This window comes from Musa acuminata, chromosome BXJ3-5 (assembly GCF_036884655.1).
Source record: "Musa acuminata AAA Group cultivar baxijiao chromosome BXJ3-5, Cavendish_Baxijiao_AAA, whole genome shotgun sequence".
Classification (NCBI taxonomy): Eukaryota; Viridiplantae; Streptophyta; class Magnoliopsida; order Zingiberales; family Musaceae; genus Musa; species Musa acuminata.
In genome coordinates, this window is record NC_088353.1 from 5,659,584 (window position 1) to 5,672,851 (window position 13,268).

Consider the following 13,268-nt stretch of genomic DNA (forward strand, 5'->3'; position numbering starts at 1 on the left):
TGTGCAGGACGATATACTTGACAATGGTCATCTCAGCCTCGTAACTTCCCGTTCACAAGAGTCACCAAGACCCACCAACCTCCTTCGATGGACCAAATTTGCAATCAAAACACAGTTTATTCTGGCATGGGGCCCATTGCGTCACTGGGTTTTTCTCCTTTTATTTTTTTTCCCCTTGTTTTCTGGACCCCAAAAGGCAATAGTGGGCTGAGATGGGCCGCCGTTTCTAACGAGATCGGCCCGAAAAGATTGATCTGCTTCGGGCGCTTAAATTGGGTCGGCTCTTTTAGCCACGGAAGAAGCGGAGCGGCGGTGACGCGTGCGGAGAGTGGGGGCGGGGATGATGGAGGGGACCGCGGCGGAGTACCACTCCAAGGACTTCGAATGGGAGGAGCTCCGGGACGAGGTGGAGAACGACGCCTCTTTACGCTACCATCTCGTGCCTTTCGTTGCTTCCTCTTCCTCTTCCTCCCCTTCCTCTGATCCTCCTCCCGACGACGCGGACGCCTGGCGGAGCTTTCATCGCCGCCATTCCGCCGGAAAGTTCTTCAAGGTTCTTGCCGACATCTTCGATTCCGCTCTTTCTTCTCTTCATTTCTATCGTTGCTTAGTTACATCGGCTCCCAACTTTGTCCTTTTGATTATCGCTTCTGGCCGTCTTATTAATGTAGGGTTTGATTGGATTTTCTTGCTGCTTCGACTTTTTTGTCCGAAGCACAGACAAAGAAATCTTGATAGGTCGAGAAACAAGGAAATATAGTTCTGTCGATCCTTGTTGGAATAATCTTTGGAGTTATAGTAGCATCTTGGTCGGTTGAGAAACAAGGAAACCTAGTGCTGTAGATCCTAATTTGGTAAAAGGCTTTATGTCATACTAGTTTCATACTGTCGTCTTTCATATAACTTAGATTCATAGGGTGGGCCTTGGTGTCATGGTAATATCTAGGTGATCAGATTCAAGTTGCTGAAACAACCTCTTTGCTTGCAGGGGTAAGAATGCATGCATTAGTCTTCCCTAGATTCTTCATTGGCAGGAGCCTTATGCACTAGACTTCTTTTTTTCCATAATAGACTCAAAAGTTGGATGGATTCACTGCTAGCTTAAAGGTCCGATTTTCGATTGAAACTATGCATTCATTGGGTACAGCCACAATTTTTTTTGTATTTGTTTGTGTCTGTTCTCTATGCAGTACCAAATCATAGAATTTTTTGCTGTATGACATTTTCACCATTGAAATTACAATTTTTTTTTTTGTGTGTGTGGACACATAGTTGAGTTTCTTTAAATGGGAATGCATTTATATCTATTGGATTGAGTAAGTGAAAATTATATATCTTTGGTATAACTTAATTGTAAACAACGAAAAATGTCAAATAAAAATGACTGAAGACTTCATTATCTGTTAAATGTTAAATTGCTTTGAAAGACAAATATAACATTGATAGACTAATTATGAGAGACATGTATGGTTTTTAGCATTCACATTTATTTTGTTTTATTGTAGGAAAGAAGGTACTTGTTGAAGGAATTTCCAGAGCTCCTTTGCTCTGGTAATTCCATCCAGGTTCTCGAGTTGGGATGTGGAAATGGGAGCACAATCCTTCCTATTTTACGGTGATTTCTTTGTTGTCATATTTTGAACTTCATCAGTCTTGGTTTTCCTTTGTTGAAGTTTAGCTAATATATATAGACAACACAACCAAAAAGATGTGTAAGGCTTTTCCCCTAAGCAAAATCATATTTGTGCCAATTCCACCTTGAGCCGAGAATAGGTAAATCAACTTGGAATACCACATGACATATATTCATTTTTTTTCTCTTTACTAATAGTAATATTCTTGTTTAGTGCAAAGGAGAGTATTGTTGTCTATGCTTGTGACTGTAGTGAAGAGGTCCTTCAAATGGCAAAGGAGATTGTAGCCACTACCAGTGATGTATCTTTAGATCATCGGTTGTACACTTTCTTACTCGATTTCACTGTACATAAATTTCCTGATTGGTTGTTCTGCTCTTCTTGTCAAAGAGCTTCATTTTCAAAGCCTGTCAACTTATCATCGGGTTAGTCTTAACTTTTCTAGTTGTATTATGAGTGCTTAATCTCATCTTCGCATTCATCACATTCTTTGCTTTTTCATGTAGATTCTAGAGAACAAAAATTGAGAAAATTGAATGCACCATCCTTCCTAAGAGAAGAGCAGTGTTGTATTGGTGGAGTTGATTTTGTTACTTTGGTAAGTGTGCCTTGGGTTATAATCAATGACTTCTGTACTTCTATCATTATTTTGAGACTCTAAGCGAGTGTGCCCTTTCCAACCAATTACTCTCCATCCTTAACTGGAAAACAAATTAAGATGCTCAAATTTAGGTTTAAAGTTCCTTTCTACACTGCATAATTCTGGTGCAAACAATATTATAAACTGGACCATCATTTTCAAGATTTAAAAAAATTCTGATGTGATGACCCTATATGATTCTCAATTATGATTGCATCGGACTAAGGGATGTAGGCTTTTTCTATGGATGGTGCAATACATGCAGTTGATGTTTAACTTCATCATTGTATTATCATAATTAATAGGTTTTAATTGGTTGGGAAAATTTCCACCTTTTAGCATAAGATATTGGCATAATATGCTTCTTAAGACATCATTTTATCTCTCAATCTTTTTAAATTTTTGCAATAATTGATAATGATGCTTGATAGTCTTTTAGCTGAAGTCCAAGATAATAATAAGTAAATACTTTGTAGTTGATAGTAAATTGCATATTTATGCAAAATAAGAAAGTGGTCTCACTGCTGCCAAGACTAAATGGAGGTGGCTGCTACCATATCTAGGTGGTTTATTGGCACCCAAGATGCTTATGATGGTGTCACTTATATTCTTCATGATGTGCTACTTCTTCTTTCTGTGAGCTGCTCTACTACAAAAGAGAAAGTTGTCCAACATCAATTTCTCTTATTTGTACAAATGTTCCTTAAATGTGTTTATTATCAAAAGTTAAAATTGAGCCATTTCCTTTTTCTCACAGAACTGGGTACTGTATGGTGGTGTTATTTTGCAGATATTTACACTGTCAGCAATACCTTTTCAAAGAATGTCTTCTGTTATTGAGAAATGTTTCTCTGTCTTGAAACCCGGGTGCTTGCTTTTATTCAGAGACTATGGTAACCTCTTCTGATTAATTATTTATTCTCTTCAACTTTGGTTTAACTTTGTGATATTTGCTAGAGATATTTTTTATGGAATGCAGGTCTTTATGACATGACTATGCTTCGGTTTCTGCCAGAGCAAAGGATGGGGTTCCGTGAATACATGCGATCAGATGGTACTTTTTCTTATTTCTTCTCACTGGATATTGTAAGAGATCTCTTTCTTGGTGCTGGCTTTACTGAGGTAACATTTTGGACAATGTTAATGCCAAATTTTGCTTCAAATAACAACCACATGTAATCGTACATTAACTTTAGGTCTAGTATATTTGCAGAAGTGTATCACAGTTGAATATCGTAAAAAATGTTTTCTAGGTCCATGTATATTAACAATGATGATTCAATTTGATGGAAATATAATTTGTCATCTTAATTTTGCATCTCTTTTACAGTTCATGGTGTTTCTTCTTTTTTGTTCTCTTTAAAAACCTTTGTTCAAATAGACATTTTCAACAAAGACACATAAAATGAGCTATCATTGACCAAGGAAAGAACATTGAAAAGAAAATATGCAATGACACTAAAAAAGGAGTTGTATCTCTAGAGGATGACCCTTGGATTACACAGTTTGTATGGAAAATTACCACCAATGTTGAAGGTCTCACTTTGCCTCACGTGTGCACAATATACTTCCTCGCCATATTAATAGAAGGCTTTCTATGGCCAGATTTCATGTGCTCTGATGTTTGCTGTGACTAGCATGATACATCATGCACCAACATGTAGATACACATGACGTGCAGTTATGCCATCATTTCTTTATCATGGTAGAAACCACCATACCTTAAGTTGTTAATTTGAGTGAAAAAGTTGTAGTAACATTTATACCTTTTCTTAATAAATGTAGAAGATATCAGATTAATACTTGCAAAACAAGCATGGGCCAAAATCAGTTCCTTGGGTGGATTATTAAATTAGTAATGCCTTGAAAATCGGTTGGCATATCTTGGGCTCTTATATGCTCAAGTTCTTCCTGAACCACACATATTTTCATATTCTTTTAATAAATCTTTTATATGCTTATTTTTTTGAAGCACGTGATAAAAGAAACCATTTTTTTTTTTTGTTACACAGAGCTTATGATATAAGAAGGCATAGTTAATGACAATGGACATCAGATGTTACTGTGTCACTGGAAACTTACGGTTCATGATTTTCATTCTGCTTTGCAATAGATAATTTCATTATTTCTTTTGAAAACTGGTTAATATATGGTATCTTCCTGTATGAATTTAGGTAGAAAATTTTTGCTACCTAGCATGCACAAGGTACTGCTGAATAGTATTAATTTATTGTCTAGTGGTAAGTGATGAGAAGTTGTTACTGTACATGCAGTTGGAGCTTGAATATTGTTGTATAACATCAGTAAATCGTCAAAGGGGAAAGAAGATGCAAAGGGTTTGGATTCATGGAAAGTTCCAAAAGCCCATTTGATGCTTCATTTGTTCATTTCTGTTAAGGTAGTTTCCTAGAAAATTTAGCATAATTGTGCCTTTTTTTGTAAATTTTATCTTTTTTGCAGATTGGTTAAACCACTAAATGTGGACAGGACAATTGATTTCAATCATCAATGTATCTGACTGCCTTTGGTAAATAATTTATTTTTAGTTACTTGGAAGAGGAAAATAAACTTCTTGCTTTTAAACTAGTGAAGTTTTAGTGGACCACCCGATAGGATTTGAACCCACATAAAATAGTAGGCTGACATTTCTATTGGAAAAATAGGAGGAAGTGAGAAATTTAGTCATTCAATATCCAATGGTGGCTAGTTGATGGTAGAAAGGTCAGTCGCATTGATTGTAGTCTCAGCTGGTGCACCAACATTCCAAAGATTTACCTTTGAGTTGAGAAGAAACTTGAAGACAGCAATAATGAAAATCATTTCTTATAAACTAGAGATGATAATCTAAGCTATTGAAGATTGTAATTCTCTGTCTTCCCAAATGCAAAAATAAGGTTAAACAGAATCAAGTGTTTGCACTTATTGATAGCATTCTTTTCATCTGGCGTCTGCTTAATTTTAGTAGTGCATTCCAAACTCACAAGGCTTAAATACTAGGCTGCTTGCTGCTTCCATCTGTAACCAGTGTTTCTAATGATTAATCAGGATCCTTATATTCTCTTAAAAGTTACCTAATGTGAAGAATCACTTGTGCACCTCGGTGTTCTTTGGTTTTCTCATTGTGCATGTCATTGGTCTTGCTCCCAAAAACCTTCCTCTTTTGGTTCCATATGTCTCTAGGAGTTGGCTCTGATTCAGAGGAAGCCTCCACAAAGCAAATATGCATGATTGTTAGTTACAGGCTGAACACCAGCAATACCAAGGCCAAGATTCATCAGACAGCAGGACCAGTGGTGGGTTAGGAAAGTTTAGAGGACTTCTCGTCACTATGTTTGTGTCATTACAGCCTGATGTCATAAGGTTGGTTCCAAGTTGGAAAATAGTCAGTTTACATATTTAGTCAACTTAATGCCATAATGTTGAAAGTGAGGTGCGACTTTATCGTGCATCCTAAATCCCTCCACACTGATGGTAGTTTGTTTTAAAGTTAGACACGAGTTAATTTGTTTTCTTGGTGAAATTTAGTGCTAGCATGTTAAAATCTCCCTATTCCTTCTAGACATCTGCATATAGTTGATTTGAAGTTGGAAATATCCAGGTCAGACTAATAGTTGCCAGTCTTGGACATCCAGAAACCATGTGTATGCAATCTGCACTCAGTACACTTTCTTTTTTTGTTCCACTTGGACAATGTACATTATATCACAGCATTTACAAACAATCTAATCTATAAAGCTTTCTGAACTTTACTGGCTAACCTAGTTGGACATGGTTTTCTGCAGAAACTGTTCGTTGGAACTAATTTGGTTCATACATGGCAATTGTTACAGATGGTGGATCACAGACAGTAGCTTCACCATATCAGGTGTTGAGAAAGAGAGCAGTCACTGTCACCAGCATCACTCTTAATCCTCCATGACCAATCCGAAGCTGCCAAAATAATTTAAAGAGAAAATATCCTTTGTTGATAAGAAGACTCTGGCCATAGTATCTTGAATCTTCTTTTTCTTCCTTCTCTTTTTCTTTTTGAACTTTGTGGCAGTGAAAAGGAAGATGGCGTGCTAGTAAGAAATGAGTTCATTTAGCAGACTGTACAGAGCATACATTCAAGCTATTTACCCAACACACAAGGCTCCCATGTTCATCGATTGCAATGTCCGCAATCTTAGGAGGATTTTACTTGATATCTCGGCCATGTTATTATATTTGTCATCTTTTGATAGAATTTAAGCTCATTTCCTGCATTGTAAGCATGTTTTACGCTATTGCACTGTCCTCTTCTGACAAGTCTGCTTCCAACCTTCGGTGTTGTTTAACTTGTTTGAATGTATCACTAAAGATTGTTAGGTAAGTTTGGTGTCAATCCAATAGGAACTTTCATGCTTTCGGGGTGTTAGTCATCAATCTATTGACTTGTTTTACACTTATGTCCGAGGTTGCCCTATCTTTTACTGTTTGTGATTCAGGCAAAGTACAAGCATGACCGGCAGGTGGTGGTAAATGGACCCCCAACTTCAAAACAACGCCTACTTTGGGCCGTCTAAAAGTGCGGCGTTCGGCGGACGACAGGGCGCAACGATGCCAACCACTTAGTTTATCCTAACTAAAATCAGTGTAAGTTTTCTTATATACGTATATATATTGCTCATCATCATATAACCCACCTTCTTCCTCCTCCGCAAAATATTCTCGGGACGCCACCCTTCTCCGACACACCATTACTACTTGTCTCCTCTGAAACCGGCAAACTTCCTTTCCCATGTCTCCCTCTACCCAACTCCTCTTTCTCCGTCTCCTATAAGTAAACCTCGTCCGTCACCGCCGGAACCTCGTGCCAAGTCACAGCGGCGGCTGCCGGGATGGCTTCCGGCGTTGTCTCACCGTGCGGGGCGTGCAAGTTCCTGCGGCGGAAGTGCGGGAGGGACTGCGTCTTCGCGCCCTACTTCAGCTCCGAGCAGGGGGCGGCGCGGTTCGCCGCCATCCACAAGGTGTTCGGCGCCAGCAACGCGTCGAAGCTGCTGCTGCACGTGCCGCAGGCCGCCCGGTGCGAGGCGGTCGTCACCATCGCTTACGAGGCGCAGGCCAGGCTGAGGGACCCTGTCTACGGTTGCGTAGGCCGCATACTCGCGCTGCAACATCAGGTAGCCCCCTCCCTCGCCTTCTGTCGCACGCAAGCGTGCTCGAGCACTCCACAAGACCATATATACACATACACGTCTTTGGAGGGTTCAACAGATGTTGAGGTCCTCTGAGACACCGTTTCTTCTCTCTTGGGAAGGGAATAAAGAACGAACACTGCTGAAGAATTCAGATGATGTTAGTATGAATGAGTGCTTCACGGTGATAAACTTGCTACCGTGGTGGGCTGTTCTCTTTTACACTGTTCCATTCCATTGCGACCCTTTTTGAATTCTGATGACTACTTTCCATGTCTATCTACCTACTCCCATGCGACTTGTTGAGACGATGACGACTGCTACGGGATTTATCAACCTGATGATACATTTTTCGTATAGGTTGCAGCTGATCATGTGATATGTATGTATAGGTTTCTAGCTTGCAGCTGCAGTTGCTGCAGATGAAGGCTCAGCTAGCTCAGTGCATGCTTTCTCCACAATCCACACGGAACCAATGGCAAGGGAATGATGGGAGCTCTTTGTTCCTACCATGTTCTCCTGCCTGGGAATCCGTGTCTTCTCGGGGCTCCTTCACCTTCACCGACCAAGACCGCAATTGTCTCTTGCCACTGCAAGATGTTTTCTCCAAAGAGAGTGGCAAGAGCCGGGCAACACAAGCTGAAACGGGGGAGCTTCATGATTTGGCCTTTAGGATGACAGGCGAGTTGTGACCGATTCGGTGTTTGCTTGATAGAAGAAAATAGAAATCTGTGACCACGTTTTGGATATTTTGTATATAGTTCGCTGAAACTTGTGCTGTTAAGCTCGATAGGTTCCTCCGAATTGTATGGTAGAAGAAAAACACCGAAAAGAATTCTAAAAATAAATAAACAAATAAGTACATCTAAAGATGTTTCAATCAATATGGTTCAAAGATGGACCAATAAACAAACCATGCCGATTAAGGAACTGAATCTACAAGCTCAAATGGTTACGGCGTTGACCTTCAAAGTCTTGCAGCGTTTGCTCGTCTCATCAATATCCATCCACAGTCAACAAATTATTCTCCCGTCGTACTCTCATCATCCAAGTACGTGTTTAGAACTAATCGATTATGACTCAGATAACCTAATCGTACGCGCTAATGGACGTAGCGTATCCCTAGTCGATTGCACAGTTCAACATCGAAGGAGTAGCTTGCATGCAACCCCAATCTCTTCTCATCTTAGACCTTGACAAGCTACTAATGATGGCACCAAACTAAAAGACCAAGTGGAGTCGAAAGAGAACCTTCACCATTTTGTCTATTTCGGCCAACATCTGCTAAAACCTTCTGTTCGTATATCGGACGACCGGATAACATCTGCTCCACACGAGTTGGATAGCAACAAAGCCCACACCCCCCATTCTGTACTTCAATCAATGATCAATCTCATCAACAGGGAAAGGCCTCAATGAAGTGAAAGGTCGTGTCGATCGATTGAGGGCCTCGAGATGAGATCACTCATGAAGTAGAGAAAGCACGACGGTCGGAAGATAAAAAGGTCTATGTTGCCAATGCAGCTTCCACATCACCCCTTGACGAACTTGCACGACGGACTCTTTATTGTAGTAATATTTTAAGTATATATGCATATTGAGAATGAATTTAAAATTTGCTAAAAATTATAGTAAATAATATTACTTAAAATTACAGATATTCGAAGTGTATGCTGATGTATGTTCTAAAATTTAAATTTATTGAATTAGTAAAACTTGAACCGGTTTGAAATTCACTAAATCAAATACATGGGTCAAATCAAGAAAAGACAAGTGGAGGAAAAAGATGAGGAGAGTATAAATGAAAAAATGACTGAGAAATAGAAAACTGTAAACTTCATTTAGAACATTGACCAAAGTAAAATTCTTCTCTTATGAGTCGATACGTATTTGCTTTCGGCTAAAGGAGCATTCACGACAAGCGTCAATTAGCTGAACGAATGTGCAGTGAGCGTAGTGGGGTTCACGATATTGTGGCGTGAAATTGAATTCTATCCCATGCTAGGCAAGTGTTTTCTCGATCAATGCAGTTCGAGGTGGAGATGACCCTATCAAGGATCAGAGCTCGATTCGTCTACGTCTCGTATGTGGGGTCCAATTGTCATGTCATCCCGTCCGTGCATTTTGTCCTCATCGTTCAACGCCTTTTTTTTTTTTTTTTTTTGGGTCCCATCATGTCTCTGGGTCCTATTCGATTTTTTTTAAAAAAAATATTTTTAATAAAAAAATAAGTGACAAAGATAAGATTAATCCTAAAAGTTTTAGGAAGATATCTCTAAAAATTCTATTTTTTTATTTAATCAGATGGTGCCCTTGTTTTTATTTTTCTTAGATAGTAATAATATGTTTTTTTATAATTTCATTTATATTTAAATTTTTTTTAATATTTTTATTTAATCAGAGTAACGTGTTAGAGCTTTATGGTAAGAGCAGACAACAAAGACGATAGATAAGTGATGTCGCACAAAGATGACAGGGCATTGTGGTGGGAGCAATGGGTGAGGTGAAGGTCGATCGGAAAAGTAGTGGTGGGGAGGGGTGGGTAAGGTGTCGTATCATGGTGAGATGGATGGAGGGGACAATGGAAAAGGATAAGAACATTTATTAAATTATAAAAAATATACGTACTATATGTGAAAAATAAAAACATGGGACATCATACGAGAAAAAATAAAAAAAAATATTTTTATTTTCAACAACATCATCCAAAATTTTACTACCCATAGTCAAAATCTTTGTTGACTAGTTAAACTTATATTTTCAAATTATATGGAATGAGACTTCAAACTGTCAATTAAGTTGATCTCGCACCACTCCTAGACCAAATACTCTATATCTTATGTATAAAATTTAATGTATAAGAGATTTAAACTCTTAAATTTTAGTAAATAAATTGATATATCATTCAGTATGTCTAATATATTATCAGAGCTACACTTGGTTACGAATCTCAATCTCTCTCTTTGTATGATATTTATTGTACTAAACAACTCATCCTTTAAGATAAAATTTAATTTAATATTTTAACAAATAAGAGGTTGGATCCAACAATCATGAGTCAATAATATCTTAATTCTCATCATCATGAATGCATGGGTTAGTTTGAAACATATTAAACAATAGATTGAAACTCGTCGTAAAATTACATCAGGACAAAAATTCATTCGATGTTTAAATTAGTAAAGAAATAAAAAAAAACTATATATAAATTAATTTTTTTAAAAAATATAACGAGCACACCTAATGACTTTTTAAAGATTGTTTTGTATAATCATTAAAATTAAGTAAAGAATTAATTTATATATAAAATCATCGATCATTATTATTGAATCATAGAGACATCGACCGAAGAGAATTAGTTTATGTTCCTGAGACCTATGTGTCGGAATGATTTAACTATCCAATGTGGACATGTGAAACCGACGATTGATGGGATATGACATGATATCGTATTATACATCCCACAGGTTCCTCTTGTGGAATGCTTTGAGATCATCGGCAGGACCACATCCAGCAAGAGTTGGTCCGAGACGTGTACGAACACCCAAGCGTCCGGCCCGGTAATCATCTGTCGACATCTGTGCTGGTTTCAGTTGGCAATCAATGCCACAAGAAATAATAATAATAAAAGGATGGAGAACGTGGCAACTCATAACCCAAGAAACAAAAAGAGAGAAAGAAGACACAGTCGATCTCTTGAAAACCTTGCACCCGAGGCTACCAAAACGAAGAAAATGGACAGCTCGTAACACTGGCCATCAGACTGATGTGGTGAAGGGCCGGCAACGATAAATGCACCATCCACTCCCCAAGACCGCATCCACATTCATCGATATGGCATCCCTGCGAATTCTCGAGAGGTCTCGAGTCTCTCCCCCGACCGGAGCAGTTGCTGAGACCACTTTGCCCCTCACCGCCTTCGACTTAATCTGGTTAAAGGGTGGAACAGTCGAGCGAGTCTTCTTCTACCGTCTACCCCACTCCACCGCCTATTTCTGCGCCTCCGTCCTCCCCCACCTCAAGTCCTCCCTCTCCCTCGCTCTCCAGCAGTTCTACCCCCTCGCTGGCAAGATCCGGCGGTCCCCCGAACTGGATGACGATAAGTACGAGATCCGTTACGTCGACGGCGACTCCGTCTCGTTCACTGTGGCCGAGTACGACGCCGACTTCGATGAGGTCTCCGGGGATCACGCACGTGGTGTCGGCCCGCTGCTACCGTTGCTTCCCCAGCTACCGAGGTCCGACGACGACGGCGTTCCGGTGCTGGACTTGCAGGTGACCGTGTTCCCGAACCAAGGCGTGGCCGTCGGAGTGGCGGTGCACCACGCCGGATGCGATGGCTCGAGCTCCATGCGGTTCATGTTCTCGTGGGCTTCCACATGCGCGGGGCCGAGAAGCTCGGCGGCGGTGGTCGCGACGCCGGCCGTCTTCGACAGGAGTTTGGTTTCTGTTCCTCGTGATTTGTACTCCATTTTCTACAGGTACTTTGGCCAGCGTGCTGACTGGATCATCCACGAGGATCCACCGGTGGACATGGTCATCGCTTCGTTCACTCTTAAAGGAGATCACATCCGAAGGCTGAAGGAACTGATTTCCGCCAAAGCCGGAGCCATGGAGGGAGGCGGCGCATCCCTCCGCTGCTCCACCATCATGGCGACCTACGCTTACGTTTGGGTGTGCCTAGTCAAAGCACGAGCATACGGAAGCGACCGGACTGCCCACTTCCTATTTGCTGCCGACTGCAGAGGAAGGCTGAGGCCCCCTCTGCCGGCGGCGTACTTCGGGAACTGCGTCGGCTGCTGCTTCGTCGAAGTGAAGGCAGGCGAACTCCTGCGAGAAAATGGGGTCGTCTCGGCGGCGAAAGCTATTGGCAAAGCCATAGAAATATTCGGAGACGATCCTTTACGAGGTGCAGAGACATGGCAGGAGAGAATCAAGTATATCGCGCCTCAACAACCATTAAGCGTGGCGGGATCACCCAGGTTTCGGGTGTACGATCTGGATTTTGGATGGGGAAGGCCGAAGAAGGTGGAGGTCACCTCCATCGTGAGGTCAGGAGCCATGTCTCTGGCGGAGAGCAGAGACGAAGATGGTGGGGTGGAGATCGGGATGGGTCTCCTAAAGCATGAGATGGATGAGTTCGCGACCCACTTCATCGATGGCCTCGATCGATTGCAATAATCATTTCTTGGAAGGTTTTCAGCATCAATTATTTCTCTCTTAAAACATATATGAAGCTTTAATTGTCTCTATCTATGAACTCAGTCAGCATTTCAGAATGGGAATATTTCGAAATGTTTGTAAATATGGACAATTAATAATTGCATGGGAATATTTCGATTTGATCCAAAGATAATATTTTAAGGAAAGTAAGCTTAAATCCATTAATTTCCCAACAAAGTGGCCATGGAAATTATGTGTTAAATGAGTTATCTAATGGGTTCTGATATTTATTGTTTTACTAAAAGTAAAAAACTAATATTATGTTAGAAAATCTAGTACAATATTCTCCTTTGATATTATAGCAGATTAACTTAAAAATAATCTGAGTCATTCTTTTCTCAAAAAAAAAAGAAGAAGAGGATTTTGATATTATAAACCTGATTATTTTCTCTATAAACCTATGTAATTTTTTTTATATGAAAAAAATTTGCCTGATATTTCAAAGATAAAATGTTTCTTCAAGTAGTAAAGTCCATGATATTTTAAATATATATTTTTAAAAATAAACGATGAAGACAGGTCTAATCATATGATCTTACTATATTATGATGAGTCAATCTTTTTACCAGATAAACTGGTTAATATTTTTAAAAAATTATTAGCTGAAATTTTAGA

The 13,268-nt window shown here is 39.8% G+C and overlaps 3 protein-coding genes across 6 annotated transcripts; all 3 read left to right on the forward strand.

Annotated features, from left to right (window-relative positions):
* Positions 1-309: 309 nt before the first annotated feature.
* Positions 310-6,625, forward strand: LOC103984838 (uncharacterized). Of its 4 annotated transcripts, none has more exons than XR_010496860.1 (8): positions 310-553; positions 1,506-1,615; positions 1,848-2,059; positions 2,141-2,232; positions 3,032-3,167; positions 3,254-3,328; positions 4,548-4,672; positions 6,105-6,625. XR_010496860.1 is itself a non-coding variant. In XM_065152995.1 (8 exons), the coding sequence occupies exons 1-7, from the start codon at positions 341-343 to the stop codon at positions 4,644-4,646; spliced, it is 1,005 nt and encodes a 334-aa protein (XP_065009067.1). In that variant the 5' UTR covers positions 310-340; the 3' UTR covers positions 4,647-4,672; positions 6,057-6,625. The 4 variants fall into 4 exon arrangements, 3 of the variants coding, with proteins under 3 accessions (XP_065009067.1, XP_065009066.1, XP_009400672.2); XM_065152995.1 differs by having other exon boundaries at positions 3,254-3,396; positions 6,057-6,625; XM_065152994.1 differs by having other exon boundaries at positions 3,254-3,396.
* Positions 6,626-6,914: 289 nt separating this feature from the next.
* On the forward strand, positions 6,915-8,177 carry LOC135639196 (LOB domain-containing protein 16-like). Its single transcript, XM_065152996.1, has 2 exons — positions 6,915-7,415; positions 7,823-8,177. The coding sequence occupies exons 1-2, from the start codon at positions 7,134-7,136 to the stop codon at positions 8,120-8,122; spliced, it is 582 nt and encodes a 193-aa protein (XP_065009068.1). The 5' UTR covers positions 6,915-7,133; the 3' UTR covers positions 8,123-8,177.
* Positions 8,178-11,135: 2,958 nt separating this feature from the next.
* Positions 11,136-12,682, forward strand: LOC135637849 (phenolic glucoside malonyltransferase 1-like). Its single transcript, XM_065150683.1, has one exon. The coding sequence runs from the start codon at positions 11,223-11,225 to the stop codon at positions 12,609-12,611; it is 1,389 nt and encodes a 462-aa protein (XP_065006755.1). The 5' UTR covers positions 11,136-11,222; the 3' UTR covers positions 12,612-12,682.
* The last annotated feature ends 586 nt before the right edge of the window (positions 12,683-13,268 follow it).

Excerpts from the sequence above, each read along its gene's own strand:
- LOC135639196 (XM_065152996.1), top strand. The coding sequence starts at position 7,134 with ATGGCTTCCGGCGTTGTCTCACCGTGCGGGGCGTGCAAGTTCCTGCGG. Across the intron at positions 7,416-7,822 it reads TACTCGCGCTGCAACATCAG|GTTTCTAGCTTGCAGCTGCA; the intron begins GTAGCCCCCTCC and ends ATGTATGTATAG.
- LOC135637849 (XM_065150683.1), top strand. The coding sequence starts at position 11,223 with ATGCACCATCCACTCCCCAAGACCGCATCCACATTCATCGATATGGCA.
- LOC103984838 (XM_065152995.1), top strand. The coding sequence starts at position 341 with ATGATGGAGGGGACCGCGGCGGAGTACCACTCCAAGGACTTCGAATGG. Across the intron at positions 1,616-1,847 it reads ACAATCCTTCCTATTTTACG|TGCAAAGGAGAGTATTGTTG; the intron begins GTGATTTCTTTG and ends ATTCTTGTTTAG. Across the intron at positions 3,397-4,547 it reads TTGGTGCTGGCTTTACTGAG|TTGGAGCTTGAATATTGTTG; the intron begins GTAACATTTTGG and ends CTGTACATGCAG.